Source organism: Capsicum annuum, chromosome 8 (assembly GCF_002878395.1).
Source record: "Capsicum annuum cultivar UCD-10X-F1 chromosome 8, UCD10Xv1.1, whole genome shotgun sequence".
Classification (NCBI taxonomy): Eukaryota; Viridiplantae; Streptophyta; class Magnoliopsida; order Solanales; family Solanaceae; genus Capsicum; species Capsicum annuum.
This window is the reverse complement of record NC_061118.1, coordinates 113,896,838-113,914,169: the sequence shown is the minus strand read 5'-3', so window position 1 is coordinate 113,914,169 and position 17,332 is coordinate 113,896,838. Positions and strand designations below refer to the sequence as shown.

Below are 17,332 nucleotides of genomic sequence, written 5' to 3'. Positions count from 1 at the left end.
TTTTTTTTTTTTTTTTTTCCTTTTTTCGTTTTCTTTTTTTTTTCTCATATTTTTTTTCGTTTTCTTCTTTTTTTAAAAATTTTTTCGCTTTTGTTTTTACCCTTCTATTTCTAGTTTCGATTTCTCTCTTTCTTTTTTTCCTTTTTCACTTCATTTTTTTTATTTTTATTTTTCATTTTTGTTTTTTTCTATTTTTTTCTTTTTTTTACTCTTCTATCTCTATATTTTATTTTTAAAAGACAAATGTCTATATCATATATACATATTCAAAAAATATACAAAACAAATAGTTATACAGATCTGCATATGTATTTATGGTAAAAAACATACATATACATCTGCATATATATTTACAGAAATATATATCTGACTCGCATATATATATAAACATATAGGACAAAATCTATATAACAAAAATAACAAATTATACATATACATATAGGTAATAAAAAAATACATGATACATATCTTAAACAGTAAAAGAAAACAAATAAGTACATATGTTACCATCTAAAATGACATAGTATGTACTGCTCAAAGACAAATTCAACACCATATAAAATACATATAGCTTTGCATATGTATTTACAGAATACATACGTGATCCATATATATATATTCTTATTTTATATGAGTCACATTTGTATTTCACAAATACATATGAAGATATATAGTATAGTTATGTTTGTTACGGTTTAATATGAATACGATATGTATTTTGTAAATACATATGTATGTTTTGTACTGTAAATATATATCCAGATCTGTATGACTATGTATTCTAAATATGTGTCTGTGATATACATATTTGTCTTTTCAAAATAAAAGTTAGAGATGAAGAGTAAAAAAATAAAAAAAAAATATAAAAAGAGAAAAAACAAAAAAAGAGAAGTGAAAAAAGAAAAAAAAAACGAAGAAAGAGAAATAGAAGTGTAAAAATAAAAAAAATAAAAATGATAAAAAAAAAGTAAAAAAAAAAAAAGAAGAAAACGAAAATTGAAAAAGAAAAAAAAGATACGAGAAAGGAAAAAAATGAAAAAGGAAAAAAAAAAGAGAGAAATAGAAGAGAGAAAATAAAGTGGAAAGAAAAAAATGAAAAAAAAATTAAAATAAAAAATAAAGTGATAAAAAATAAGATGAAAAAAAAAATACAACAACAACATACCTAATATATTCCCACCAAGTGGAGTCTGGGAAGGGTAAATGTACGCAATCCATACCACTACCTCTGATGTGAGATAGAGAAGCTGTTTCCGGTAGACCCCCGGCTCAAAATAAAACAATTTAGACAAGGAAAGAGTCAGATGCTATAACAGCTCACAAACAATCTTCCATCATGAGATTTCAAGATTAGTTTATGCAGCTAAACCAAATCGCATACACCTCAAAACACTAGAAATCGAAAAACTTAAAAAGGACAACAAATGATGTTTTATTTGAGAGAGTGAAAGACAGTAATGATGTTTTATTATAAAATCTTGAAGATTATGGAAATAATTATCTTCAAATATGAACAAAAAAAAAGGAAAAAGAAAAAAAAAAGAGAAATAGAAGAGAGAAAATAAAGTGAAAATAAAAAAATAAGAATAAAATAAAAGTAAAATGATAAAAAAAAATAAGATGAAAAAAAAGAGGAAAAAGATATGGCTATATTTGGGGAGGGGGGGGGGAGGGTGGGGGGATAAAATAGTGGAGTGAAAAATAGGAAAATATAAAGTAGTGTGAGTAAAACATGTACTTACCTAGTTAATGAGTAAAATAATGTTACTCTTGCTATAAACTGTAATTTTACAAAAGTGCTGTTATTTATTGTAATTATAGTCTTAAGTATGCTACTTTCTGTATTTTTTCCTGGGAAAATTTCAGAAATAGCAACTATAGAATCTTAATTGTTACTTTTATAGCAACGGTTTCATAATTATGAAAAATAGCAAATTGTATTTTGTATTTAAATAAACTGTTGTTATACAAATACATATATAACAAGATTTACTGCCCTTGTTTACTCAAATTAGTTGAGTTAAATAAGGAATAACTATCCATCTAATTAAATTCTCATAAATACTCTGATTTAAATTAATAGATTCATTTTCCAAATCAAACTCAAATATGAAGATTATTATTTCCATGATCTTCAAAATTTCAAAATATATCATTCTCTTATATCTCTAACTATTTTTTCTTATAGTTTTTTTATTCTTTTATCCTTTTGTTTTTTAATTTTAATTTCTTTTTCTTTTCCATTTTTTCTTTCCGCTTTATTTTCTCTCTTCTACTTCTCTTCTTTTTTTATTTTTCATTTATTTATTTATTTGTTCCTTTTTTCGTTTTCTTTTTCTTCCTTTTCTCATATTTTTTTTCGTTTTCTTCTTCTTCTTCTTCTTCTTCTTTTTCTTTTGTTTATACACTTCTATTTTTAGTTTCTATTTCTAGTTTCTATTTCTCTTTCTTCTTTTCTTTTCCCTTTTCACTTCTTTTTTTTTTTTGAATTTTTATTTTTCGTTTTTATTTTTTTCAATTTTTTCTTTTTTTACTCTTTTATCTGTATCTTTTATTTTTAAAAGACAAATATCTATATCATATATACATATTTAAAAAATATACAAAATAAATAGTCATACATATCTGCATATGTATTTACGGTAAAAAAACATGCATGTACATCTGCATATGTATTTACAGAAATACATGTGACTCACATGTATATATAAACAAATAGGACACAAAATCTCTATAACAAAAATGAATTTATACATATACATATAGGTAATAAAAAAATACATGATATATATCTTAAACAGTAAAAGAAAACAAATAAGTACATATGTTAACCTCTAAAATGACATAGTATGTACAGTTCAAAGACAAATCCAACACCGTATAAAATACATATAGCTCTGCATATGTATTTACAGAATACATACGTCATCCATATATATTTTCTTATTTTATATGAGTCACCTTTGTATTTCGCAAATACATATGAAGATATATAGTATAGTTATGTTTGTTACTATTTAATATGAATATGATATGTATTTTATGTTTTGTACTGTAAATATATATCCAGATCTGTATGACTATGTATTTTGTATGTTTTTTGAATATATGTATGTGATAGATATTTGTCTTGTCAAAATAAAAGTTAGAGATAGAAGAATAAAAAAATGAAAAAAAATAAAAATATAAAAAGAAAAAAACAAAAAAAAGAGAAGTGAAAAATAAAAAAAAAAGGAAGAAAGAGAAATAGAAGTGTAAAAATAAAAGAAAAAATGAAACAAAATAAAATAGAAAAAAAAAGAAAAAAACGAAAATAGAAAAAGAAAAAAAAGATATGAGAAAGGTAAAAAAAAAATGAAAAAGGAAAAGAAAGAGAAATAGAAGAGAGAAAATAAAGTGGAAAGAAAAAAAAATCAAAATAAAAAAATAAAATGATAAAAAATAAGATGAAAAAAATTAACAAGAAAAAAAGGTAGAGATATAAGAGAGTGAAAGATAGTAATGATGTTTTATTTAAAAACTTGAAGATTCTGGAGATAATTATCTTCAAATATGAAAAAGAAAAAAAAGAAAACAAAAAATAAAATAAAAAACAAAACAGGATAAAAAAGAAGAGAAATAGAAGAGAGAAAATAAAATGAAAATAAAAAAAAGTAAGATGATAAAAAAAAAATAAGATGAGAAAAAAAGGTAAAAGATATGGCTGTATTTGGGAGGGGTGAAATAATGGAGTGAAAATAGAAAAATGTAAAGTAGTGTGAGTAAAACATGCACTTGCCTAATTAATAAGTAAAATAATGCTACTCTTGCTATAAACTGTAATTTTATAAAAGTATTATTATTTATATTTTTCCTATATTAATAAGTAATGTTAAGTAACAGCATTGCCCCGGTGGGCATCAAAATGTGGTTGGCCCAGAGATGGTCCATTAGTACTGATATTACAAACCGGAATTTTTCTACAGTAATTTGTTTGCATCTATAGTGGCTAACACAAACACAGGAGGAACTACCAAAACATTAGGCTTCCCTTTAGACGTCCTCTTCCTTCCTTCCTTAGCCAGTAAGTCAGCTGTTTTGTTCTTTTCCCTATAGTAATGCACTGGTAGAGCTGCTTCCCCCATCTCCAACAAGGAAGGACCTGCAATCAGAGATTAAGTTGTTAATACCTTACCATCATTGTAGTAACAGATGGCCTCCAAGTAAGTAAAATTGGAGAGCATCTGGAAAATCATATAGAAGATCAAATTCGCAAAGTTAAGTATTAACTCAACATAAGAATGTAAAGCAATTCTTTAAACAAACAATTGCAGCGATAAACTTATCATCACTCATCTCATGTCTATGGGGTTTGGTAGTTAGTTCGAGTTATGCAGGTTTTAATAATGAAAGGATTAATTAAAATGTGGGATATTGACATTCTTTCTTCTCTATCCCTCAAATGAACTGTAATTATCAATGAATGTGATAGCAGATTGGGTATCCTCAAGGTCTCAAGGTACCTTTCTTTTTCCTCTCTAACCAATCTTTCACTTCCCTGAAGTTCCAAAGAATCAAATTGTTGATACTTGTTTCACAAAAAAAAAACAAAGAGCAAACTCCTAGTAGGAAATCGGGGTGGGGCTGGGGGTTTTGTTTTCACTTTTCGACTTGCAAGCACGTATGTCTCAAGTCCATCAGTAAACATTTGAACACAAAAATAATGAGTTTGAAAGCGCTTAAATAGTACTTTATACACAAGACTAGTAATCTATAACAATAATGCAACAACATTAGTTTCTATTACATAGATGATTGGGTAATGTATTAACCTGCAAAGATAACTAATTTAATTAAGTCCTCAACATAGTATTGTGATAACTGTAGCTTTTCGCGTTATTTTATCTAAAAAGCACCTTTACCAAGGTTTGCTTGATGCAGAAAAGTTTTATACTAAACCAGATGCAAGGAAAAATTCATGGTAATCTAGACACTAAATGCCAGGAATACAAAAACATTCTAGGACCAACAAAAGAAGCCCTTTCAATATCAGGAAACACCCCGAAAACCAACTACATTTTGTCACACATGCTTTCAAGCATTGGCGGCCATCCCTTCTTGGAAGTCAGCGGGTAAACTTCCTTCTCCATCAGTTCCTTCAGAATCTGCTTTTAGCTCAGATTTGGGTGACCAACCATACATCTTCCTTCTGGCTTCCCTACGGACTGCTCGCTCTTCCAACTTTACTTCCTTAAATTGCTTTTCAAGATTTGCTTCATCTTCAGGTGTAAAGAAAACTACCTCCATTTTCCCGAGCTCCTCATACAACTTCTCAATCTTAGCTTTCCAGAAGACACCTAATTCAGTGTCCATCTCATGGTAAGGTGTTTTCAGCAGGTACTCATCAATACCACCTGCCTTGTCAATACATCGCAGGGCATGAGTTGTAACCTTCACACGAATATGGCGATCTAGAATATAGCTGAAAAGCCGTTTCTCTTGCACATTAGGCTTCCACGACCTCCGCGACCTGTTCATCTAAACAATCACTGTTTTATCCTTGGGAGAAAGTAAAGAATCACAGTTTGTTATGATTCACCACATGAGATTCGGATTAAACTGCAGTCAAAAATGCGACCGTACCTTTTCTATTTTTGGGAACCAAAGAGTAGCTAGAAAAAACTATGATCAAAATGGCAGCAGACTACACATTTGCAAGCCAACTAAAGTTTAAAGCAACTACAGGCAATTACATTTGAGTGATAATCAAGTTCCCAAAGAAACTCAGCGCTCTATTCTCTCCCTTGCCTAAACCAATTCTCCATAATATCCTTTTGTTCAGCAATTTTCTTTTATTCTTTAGACAAAGTTGTTCAAGAAAAATATCAGAATATCATCAGAAACATTTTTTGTAAAACCTACTACCTCTCACCAGCATATACCGGGTAACTCTGCGTGTCAGTCTACCAAGGCTTGGACAGATGGAAATAATCACCTAGAACTTTTGTCTTTGCTGGGATTAGAACCTAAGACCTCATGGTTCTCACCCACTTCATTGACCACAAGGCACACGCTTGGGTGCAGAATATGCGAACAAAGTACAGATAAAATATATATACTGACGATGCCCACAAAGCACTGTTATTATGCCAAATCTAGAGCTAAATAAGCAACTACTACAACTCAATCTAGAGGGGTCAACTATATGACTCTTCCCCATCCATGTAGTTCCATTAACACCTGTCTCAATCCAGTATTCAATAATTTAGGTTCTCTAACATAGAAATTCTCTACTTCTTTATTGGCAAACAAATCTCTAACAAGACTAAAAGACTACTAGCAAACATTAGGCTAAGATCATATTTTTCCATCACAAGTCCACAACACAATGTTTCTGTCTCTTTGGATATAATCAACCACTGCTACACTTGATGGTGACGGAATGTTTCGTCGCTTATAAGCAAAAAACTCATGTCCTGAACGGCTGAACCTTTTTTAATATCTTCTTCTTTTGACAATGTAGAAAAAAAAGAACCTTCTTTGATATCTTCTTTTCTTGACAATATAGGAAAAAACACCTTCTTTAATATCTTCTCTTATCTGGAATACTTTATCGACCTATAGTTCATAACCAATTTAGCATCAGATATTGTTTTGCTCATGTACAGATACAAAGCTTAAACGACATAGTTTTGTCCTATCAAAATTCTACTGTCCCAATGTTGTATCATCATCGTCGAAATCTATATAATCCTCTTCTTTTTCAAAGAGCTCGTGAGAGATACCTGGCAGCAACATTTACAAGGGCATACTATGTTCAAAATTTGGAAGAAGCTAGGCCAATTAGCTCAGAAATCAGGGCAGCTACAGAGAGAGAGTATTCTTCAATTGGAAAAAGATCGATTTCAAGAGACTGTAGGAACAGATCTATTCAATCAAAATCTGATTACTGCAGAAAGGGAGCTAATCCAGGTACTTGAAAAGGAGGAAAACATCAATGGAAGGGTGTTAAAACAGAAATCTAGAGCACAATGGATAAGATGTGGGGATAAAAATTCCAAGTATTTCTTTGCCAATTTAAAAGCTCGACAGGCAAGGAATCAAATCTCTTCTATCTATATAATGATCAAGGAGTCAAAATCACAGAACCTAGTCTCATTCAACAAGAATTTTTCAGTTTTTTCCAATCCTTATTGGGTCAAGCTGCTGCTTCTTTGCCTAGCATAGACGTGTGTATAGCCAGGGGATGGTCCATGCTTAACCATAGCCCAACCTATGAAGGATTACCAGTGGATAAAAGCCAATGCATTGACGGGTTCAATGCTGAATTTTATAAATTGCGTTGGGATGTTGTGGGAGAGGAAGTAACAGAAGCAATCTTACATTTTTTTTTTTAAAATGGGAAGCTGCTGAAAGAAATTAACAACATAAGTATAGTGACACTGATCCCAAAGGTCTCTGTTCCTTCTTTTGTGAAGGTATACAGGCCTATTGCCTGTTGTTCAACACTGTACAAACTCATTTAAAAAATTTTGACGGCTAAACTCAAAATTGTGGTTGATTATACAGTTAGCCCATCCCAATCAGCATTCATATACTAGATAATGTGATGACTGCACATGAATTAGTATAGGGATATTCACAAAAGATAATTTCACATTTAAATTTGAGGAGAAGAAAGAAGTTACGTACGTATTTCCACCTTTTTCACTGACACGATTCCCAAACTGAATGTGTCGGCCAGCGAAGAGGCCACGGTGAGCCCGACCCATGACCACTTTAGTATTCGGTACGCATTTTTCAAGCTGCTGTTTTAAACCAGATCCCAAATTCTTGTCTCCCCCAATATTCTTCACTATCTTCTTCATTATTTCTCTTGATCTGAACGACATCTTCTTCTTCACTCTTTCTTTCCCCCGGTATCAATTTCTTTATTTTACTCGAATTTGCAACTCCACTTCAGATTTTAGGGTTTAAGAAGAAACATGAAACTTCAAACCTATTTTATCATTTTTTTTTTTTTTATAATAGTATATGATAAAACCAGAGAAAAGTAGTACATTGACCCTCTAAGTGTTTAATTAAAAATAAATAAATAGGTCCAATATTCTTAAGTTAAAAAAAAAAAATTGCTTCAACAAAATGAGACAGTTGTCGACAAGTGTATTGGTTGTCTTGATAAATTCACATAGTTGTTGAATAACTTTACAAAATTATTGAATAACTTTGATAGTTGTTGAACAACTTCGCAAAATTGTCGAACAACTATCAAAGTTGTTCTACAACTTTATAAAGTTGTTGAAACAAAAATATTTTAAAAAAAAAAACTGAAATTATTTTTGTCCCTTTCACCTAATTTTTAAAACTTGAAGAGCTCACTTAATTGGAAAACTTGTTTGTCCCTTTTAATCCAAAGTCTTGCCACAAATGTTAATTTCACTCTTAACAATATTTGTAAATGAAAATAATCTTTTCTTTCTCCAAATTTATGTGACATCTTTTAATTTTTGTGGTTTAATCAAATTTTTCTTGAATCATAATTTTTTTATAATCTTTTAAATACTAATTTAAATTACCAATTATTGTGACTTGTTAAATTTGTTTATATAATTTTTAAATTTGTACATGTTGTTTTAAAAATTTTATGTCTAAATTTTAAGTAAAAATAAAATTATTTAACTTGGAAGTTTGAGCTGTGTCACATAGATTAGAATAAAGAAATTATTTTACATTAATTTATGTGATATAGATAAAATCTTGAGAATCAAACAAGTTTGTTTAATTGTATTTTATGTAAATAAAAATACAAAACATAGAGAGCGGGTCATAATATTCACAAATAAATAAAAAGTGAAAAATACAAAAATTAATAGGCCGAAGTTTAAGAAGAGCGCAAAATTTAAAAGACCCAAAAGAAAAACTATTATTGTGGAGACCCAATTTCAAGACCTCATGCATGCAACGTCGGGCTCTAATTAGGATTGTGCATTTTTTGGTTCAACCCATTAACCCGAATCGATAATTTATTTATCGGGTTAATGGATCGATTTATATGTTTTTTGGGTTGGGTGTCGGGTTTAATATATACGTTAATGATTTATCGGTTCGGGCCTCGGTTAGATTAATTTTCTTATCGGGCTACTCGATATCTTAATAACAAATATGCTACTTCTACTCTACTCTACAGTTCCAATACTCATTACCCAGTTACCCACTGGTCCAAAAGGCGACCCAAACCTAAAGGGAAAGGGTAATAGGGTTTATTCACATTTCACTGTTAGCGCCTCTAACCAATCACTCACTCAGTCACTCTTATCTCAGTCTCTCTCTCAGACTCTCACAACTGCTCAATTTTTGCTCAAAATTGCTCATCTGTTGTTGACTTGCTGCTCATAACTACTTACTCAGGTAATAATTTTTGCTCCATCTTATTCTTGTTTCTTAGATAGTCTTCTGCTTTATCTTCAATTTGTGGCCAGTGTCCAATCTCTGCTTCGCTGCTGTTGTTGCGTTGTTAACTTGCTAAGGACAATTTAAGTTCAGAAATTTTGATGTTTTTTTTTGTTTTTGTACATTAGTGCAACTGTAGTGTTACTGCTAAAGCCAACAAAGGTCACAAACATTGTTTGATGATATTAAAGTTGTATGTATTTGGTAATATAATGGAAACTGGGAAGTGAAGTAGTGAACTATATCTCAAAATTAAAAAAAAAAGACTTAAGTAAAAGGTAGATAATTAGCTTTGTCTATATCATGTATATAAACCACAACAATATTAGTTATCTATGCAAAATGGTCAAGAAAGTTGAGTAGTTGCATGTTCATTTCCATGTTCCTGAATGCAATAACAAAGAAGAAATGAGATTTAGTAGTCTATGTAATACTTTACAGTGAACTTTGACCAAAAAATACTTTACAGTGAACACTTAAAAAATGAGGGTATTCTCAATTCTGCAATGCTTGACCAATTAAATTGTAATATGTTTTACTTGAGTCGAGGGTCTATCCGAAATAGTCTTTCTACCTTCATAAAGTAGAGGCATGGCTGCGTACACACTACCCTCCCCGACCCCACTTGTGGGATTACACTGGGTATGTTGTTGTAGTATAAGTTTTCAAATAGGATATTTACTAATTACTTGTTCTTGTCTTTGTCCTTCTATAACCGAAGATGTTGTTGGATCTGTGTCCATATATTCATCACAAGTAAAATCATTAGAGTGAGATTTAAAGTCTCGTGAGCTGTATAGTTGCCCCTTAAATTTCCAACTTTCATCTCAAAGGATGTGAAAGAATCGGAAGAATTGATGGCTGAGGCAGCAAGAAATCCACCATGACTATAATAGGATCTTTCTTGCAATTGTATGGAATTTCAGACTTGAAGGTTGAACAATTCCCATGCTTAGTGGAAAAAGCACTAGACATTGACCAAATAAACTCATTAGTTGCCCATGTCCACCCTAATTGCCAGTCTGGTTTCTCGTTGTGCCTATACTGATAGTAGTTTTGAATAGTTATCCTTGCCTAGTACAATGAATATACAATAAAACTAGGATCAAGCTAACCAACCACCAATCAATGAGAGGAAGAAGATCTTTGTATTAGATTAGTGTCGATGAAAGGTCTTGTATATTAAGCCCTTATTGTTTTCATATACTATGTCCGTTGATCAGTTTATTGCGAATGATTGACTTCTATTTATTTGTTGATTGAAATCAGAAATGTTAGCATGTATTGACTATATGGTTGGCTGAATACACTAGTGTTATCTTAAGTTACTAAATTAATGTCAAGTCAGTAAGCCACTGCTTATATGCTGATATTCTGTGTTCTATTTTGTTGTATGGACATTGTCAATTTTTTGTTATTTTATGTTGTAATTTTGTTATTTTCTTGTTGAATTTATGTTATTGGCTTATTGTTTGATTATTTCTTTTAAAATCACAGTTACGTTGATACAACTAGATGCCACAAAATACTAAAGTTGATAAAGTGATTGGTGAAAGTATAGCTTCTGATTCGAATGTAGTTGAGTTTAAAACAAAGAAAGAAAGGAGAAAAACATCTGTTGTGTGGGATCTTTTACTCCTAAAATTGATTTGGAAGGATATAAAAAAGGTATGTGTAATTATTGTAAACAAGAGTATTTAGCTAATACAAAAGAACATGGTACGATGGCAATGCTTAATCATATAAAAAATGCAAAAAAATGCCTTGTAATGTTAATACTAGGCAATCAAAGATAGAATTTCACCCGGTTACAGGGGGTAACAAGGGTGATGTATCAATTGTTTTATGGAAATTTGATCAAGAAGAGTGCAGAAAAGCATTGTGTCGTATGATAATTCTTGATGAGCTTCTTTTTAGATTTGTTGAAAAAGAAGGCTTTAAATAATTTATGAAAGTGGTACAACCTTTGTTTCAAGTTCCTTCTTGTACCACTGTTACTCGTGATTGTTTTGATCTCTTTGATGAAGAGAAAAATAAAATGAAGAGCATTTTAAAGGAAACTCAACAAAGAGTGTGTATAACGACTGATACGTGAATCTCTGTGCAAAGAATCAATTATATGTGTATTACTGCTTATTGGATTGATAAATATTGAACTTTGCATAAAAAGCTATCAACTTTTGTCCAATTTCTAGCCATAGAGGTGAAGATATGACAAAGGGTATTATTAAGTGTTTGCATGAATGAGGATTGCATCGGATTTTCACCGTTACTGTTGATAATGCTTGTTCAAATAGTGTGTGTGGTTGAGTTGTCTAAGCAATTGACTAAGTGGGGGACCAATCTTATGGGTGGTAAGCACCTTCATGTTAGGTGTATGACGCGTATCATAAACCTTGTCGTTTAGGATGGTATAAAAGAAGCAACTGTATCTATTGAACGAATTAGGCAAGTAGTGAGATACATTAGGTAATCTCCTACTAGATGAAAGAACTTTCAGGAATGTTGTGAAGATGAAAATCTTGCAAAAAAGTTTTTATTCTTAGATGTTCCTACAAGGTGAAATTCCACCTACTTGATGTTGAACAGGGCTATTGAATATGAGGGTGTCATTTTAAATTATGCTAATCATGATATTGGTTTAATACATTATTTTGAGTTTAGTCATATCCATGTGTGTGATGGTGATATTGTGGATGACTATGAACAACTTGCAGGTACGCTTTTGAGTAGTGATTGGGATAGTGTGAAAAGAATTACAAAATTTCTTGAATTATTTTTTAGTCTTACTTTAAAGGTATCAGGATCATTGTCTATTACATCAAATATTCATTTTCTTGAAAGTTGTCAAGCTGGTTTTTACTTAACAAAATTGATATCAAGTGATGATAGTGTATTGAATCAGATGGCAACAAAGGTGAAAGAGAAATTTGAAAAATATTGGTGTGATCCAACAAAAATGAATAAAATACTTTTTATATCCTGCGTTTTGGATCCTCTCCACAGATTTACCACTCTTAGTTTTGCACTTAAGAAGATGTTTGGGGACAAAGCATCAACTATAGAAAAAGATGCACGAGAGTACATGAAATCATTGTTTGATGAGTTTCAAAGTCTGCTTAAATAGACAAAGGTGGTAACCTATCTTCAACAGAAGTAGAGGCTTCTAGTTCAAGATCTATGATTGTGGAAGATATTAGTAACTTTTATGAGAAATTAAGTAGACACACATCTGAAAGTAGAGTCGAAAATTCGAAGTCGGAATTGGATAAATATCTTGCAGAAGATATTAAAGTTGGAAAACTTGATTTTAGTGTATTGCTTTGGTGGAAATATAACTCTGCTAGATTCTCCTTTCTTTCTTAGATGACTCGAGATATTTTAGCTGTTCCTATTTCAAGTGTAATATTAGAATGTGCTTTCAGTACCGACAGACGTATTATTGATTCATTTAGGATTTCATTAACTCCTAAATTGGTAGAAGCTCTAGTGTGTGTACAAGATTGGCTTCAAAGTGAATCACAACCTATAAGTGTCGAGGAGGATTTAGATTCTTTCGAGAAACTTGAACAAGGTAAGAAAAGAACCTTTCATTTGGTGAATTGTTTATTTAATATTTTTGTTGCTTTAGTCTTGACTTGTTCTTTTAATTTATTTAGATTTGACCAAACATGAAAAAGATCCTAGCATTGATGACATATAACAACTTGAACAAAGTAAGAAAAAGAATCAATTTCCAATTCATTTAACAGACAAATAATGCAATAATGCTTTTATATCTTCCTCACTGGCAGAGGAATGATGCAAAACTTGTGTTGAGAAGGAGGTGTAGGTTGCACTATTTTACGTGTATATTGTGCAAAAGGGGCAATTACTGCTTCGTTGTTGGCAAAAGAATGATTAAAATATGTAGATGGATTCATTGCTTTGCATTCTCCAAAGTACAATGAACACGAGAAGTGGTTTGTACTTGCATATGTAGGATTTACAACTGCTATAGAGGCTAAAGATTCTGCTTTCTGGTTCCATAGTTGGTCTATTCTCTATTTTTAAGTTACATTGCTTTAAGTTTTTGATGTTCTGTTGTAGCATTATAGATAAACAACTGTGTATCTCTATTGGTTTAGTTCTTTTACTTATCTTATATAGTTAAAGTTGTTTGGGGTATTTCTAATATCTTTGTTTCTCTATTAATTAGGTTTTACCATGTCTCAACGTCGTGGTCCTAAAATTCGATCACCTGTTTAGAATCACTATCAAAAGCTTGAAGAAGATAATGATGGAGGGTGCAAAGTTGAGTGTATTTATTGTGGTAATGTTTATAATTACCATCCACAACGTATTGAGATTTTCTGCTTGAGGGCTCATGTTGATCGTTGTTTGGAGAGGATGGAGTATTGTGCTCGTAGTATAAGACTTGAGTAGTTATTATTACTATGTTTGGACTTTGAACTTAATTTTCAAATTATGACTGTTACTTTGGATTTTTTCTATTCTATTTGTGCTAGACCAGTAGTCAGTTTTAAATTTGTGACTTTAGTTTGAATTTTTTATATTTTATTTGTACTTGCTTATGTGCTTATTAAATTAGAAGACATTATATTTTGCTTGTTATATCAGATTATTTATACTTGTGGCCTGTGGGATTGTTAGCACATAGCAGGACATGTTTTTCTTTCAAAGTGAGATGATTTGCCCAGGTCTTTGGTCTGCACAGTGTGCTCTGCAGTCTACAATGTTCACGGTGCTAGACTGCTAGTCCAGAGTTGTTGCCTCAACTTCAAATTATACTTTAAATTTTAAAATTTAAATGTTAACGGTTAACCCGATAAGCGAACCGATAACAATCAATAACCGATTAGCCGATATCTTAATGGTTCTTAATGGTTTAACTTTATTACAAATCAATAATAGATATGTCAAACCGATAAACTTCAAAGCCAAACCGAACCGACCAATATGCAGCCCTATCTCTAATCACCAAACCAAAACAACTAATATATTGAGAAAGCACACATGTTAAGTCTAATTGTGCACTTCTCTCTTTCTCTTTCCCTTTTCTTTTTATTAGTATATGCATATAATAATTAATACTATTATTTTTCACTTGCTAATATGTATGTATTTCTATTCTCTTCACATTAATTTGCAGGAGAAATGACTTTTAGGTATTTACCAAAAAAATAATACTATTATATCGTCTTTATAATATAATTTTTTTATATACATATACATATACATACATATATATATATATATATATTGTTATAAATGTATTTACATTATGGTGAATGTCTATCAAGATCTAATAAGATCTAGTTGATATCTATCAGGATTTGAAGTATCTATCTTTTACTGAGAAACTAGGAGTAAATTTTCCTATAAACAGAAAAGTTTCCTTCATTGTAAATCATACATCAAGATCCCCAAGAAGGGTTTTATTCATTGTATTGACAATTAAAATGATCTCTCATACCTCAAGAGAAATAAGAATTACTCTCTCTATTCTCTCTACCCTTCTTCTTTATTCTTTCTTATTTTATAATACGTTATCAGCACGAAACTCTGTCGTCTCAAATTTGAAGGCTAAGCTTCGAGTTCAATTTCAAGTTCATCAAATGATCGTAAGCTATGGACCCTGTTGACAAAGTTGTTGAAAGTGATATGGTACACGTTGGTGTATGTTATAGAGTTTGGTTTGAGAACTTTGTGGTTGAAAGATAAGAGGACATCCATAAGTGGCGGAGCTAGAGTTGAGCTATGGCCGAGTAAATTAGCCACAGCCAAATTCAAGATTGATGATATAAAGACAGTTAAAAAAAAAGCTATCCCTAATGCTACAAGATTTACAAATGTAGATATATTACCTTTAGAAGTGTGAAGTGTTATAAATCTAAAGGTAATTTCAAGGTTAGTAATTTCTTATGTTATCTATCTTTTGCTACTAATAAAATAATTATTGTTAGATTTGATGAAAAATAATTTGTTTGAAATCATTTATGTTAAATTTATTCCTCAAGAACAATATTATCTAAAGGAATGATAATATGTTGGGTTTAAGTCCCATTGATTTATGTCTCAGACGCCTTTATACGGATAAGACGTTGAGTTTGAATCCCAATGCACCATATTGATTATAGTATGATGGCTAACGCAATATTTGATAAAAAATCACGATATCCCATCGATATGCTCCATAAAGTGAATATGGTGTCAATATATGATGAATCTGAAAGTTGACAACTTGCTCCATTCTTGAAGTGAATGCGGTAGCAGTGCATAATATGTCTTAAAGAAGACAAGTGATGATATTTTCACATACTTATTATTATTATAATTAAAGATAAGTTAAGAGAAAAATTCTCAACATTATATGAATACCTTAATTTGCTCTTGAATTAGCAATATTTTGAAAGAGGTTATAAGCTATCATAATTGATAGGCTTAAGGCACAATTATATTTCATTCATATTGAATGAGAAGTTTATGAATGCAAACGTGAACTTGATTGTGATGGTATCACAACTCACCTCCGAATGAGACATAGTAATTGAGAAGAGTTATTTTGAAATCTACTTCTAAAGTAGTAAATCTGAAATTTACTAAAGAAAAAAGTAAATGTCATAGTAAACTTGGAGTTTACTAGAATAAAAGTTCATAAATTGATATGAACGATTGTGACATATCGAAGATGTGCATATTGAGTATTATACTTGTATTGAAGAACTAGAAGATTCTTCGAGAATTGTTTATGTCGGTTGCTGTCATGATAAGTTAGTTGGACCAACTAATGTTGGGATTTGATCCCTCAAAATCTGAAAAATATTAAAGGTGAATAAGGGCCCGTTCACCTATCATGTGATATGTTGAAAAGATGCATCAATGAGATGATCACATGTACATTTATTGTCAATCTGCGTTTGACATTCATAAAGTTGCTTGTTCAATAAAATTGAATTAAGAGCATAACTTTCAGACTGTGCAATCAAGACAATTCATCTTGATGGTGATGGTTTGGCATTGAATGCCTTCAATAAATAACTAAATCATTGCTAATGAGAACAAAACTTTATGTGTTGGTCTGAAATATGATATGTTGTGCACAATAGCACTTGTATGCAATAGACCAATAAATTATAATTATTTCTTCCCTCCCAATTGGTTCAAGGTCAGGAACTAACTATTTCATTTAATAGTTAATGTGCGGTATACTATTAATGAATATACCATGATGCTTAAAGATGGATTCCTCAAATAAAATGGAGGATGTATGTTAGTTTATCTAACATAAGGGGGAGATTATAAGCAACTATGAAGTATGTTAGGAATTGTCATCAGATCCTCATTCAAAAGATAATTCAAGTCAAATGCCGAAAGCATTTGCCGACTCAAATTTAATCTCATATTTAAGCTGCAAGTGCTCCTATAGTATGTTCCTAAGGACAAAGTCTACACATACATGAAGCATGGTAGACCAATCGGTTCCAAATTAAATAATCCTTGAAAAGAATAAGGAGCAAATAATCATAATAAGAAGGCAATGTGCTCTTGAAGAGCCTACAATATAACACTTCATGAAACCTTATAAGAGGTTCAGGTACATGAAAATAATGAAGTGATGAGAGCTCAAAATATTATATCACATTGTAAATCGATATAAAATGATATATCATCGATGATATCTTTGATATAATATTGACGCAATATTGTGAAAGATTACGAGGATTCGAATTCTACGTTTATTTAAGCATGCTGATGTAGAAATAGTTATCAAGTGACATGAAATGATGCATCTTGGTAAGCGAAAACTTATTTGATTTGCACTTCACATACTTGAAGATGTCACACATGAAAAGTTGAATATTGTCACTTGACAAAATATATCTTGCAAATACTAGAAGGC

At 30.8% G+C, this 17,332-nt stretch overlaps 1 protein-coding gene across 2 annotated transcripts; it reads right to left on the bottom strand.

The window, feature by feature from the left end:
- Positions 1–3,806: 3,806 nt before the first annotated feature.
- On the bottom strand, positions 3,807–8,067 carry LOC107839078 (54S ribosomal protein L24, mitochondrial). 2 transcript variants are annotated; one of them, XM_016682426.2, is made up of 3 exons: positions 7,672–8,045; positions 5,056–5,509; positions 3,807–4,141 (listed from the first exon to the last, which is right to left on the bottom strand). In XM_016682426.2, exons 1-2 carry the CDS (start codon positions 7,869–7,871, stop codon positions 5,074–5,076), a joined length of 636 nt encoding a protein of 211 aa, XP_016537912.1. In that variant the 5' UTR covers positions 7,872–8,045; the 3' UTR covers positions 3,807–4,141; positions 5,056–5,073. The 2 variants fall into 2 exon arrangements, with proteins under 2 accessions (XP_016537912.1, XP_016537911.1); XM_016682425.2 differs by having other exon boundaries at positions 3,807–5,509; positions 7,672–8,067.
- Positions 8,068–17,332: the final 9,265 nt, after the last annotated feature.

What these genes read in the sequence shown, in the direction of transcription:
- LOC107839078 (XM_016682425.2), bottom strand. Translation starts at nt 7,871, where the DNA reads ATGTCGTTCAGATCAAGAGAAATAATGAAGAAGATAGTGAAGAATATT. An exon ending in AGTGAAAAAGGTGGAAATAC is followed by an intron (nt 5,510 to 7,671) that starts GTACGTAACTTC and finishes TTAGATGAACAG; the next exon opens with GTCGCGGAGGTCGTGGAAGC.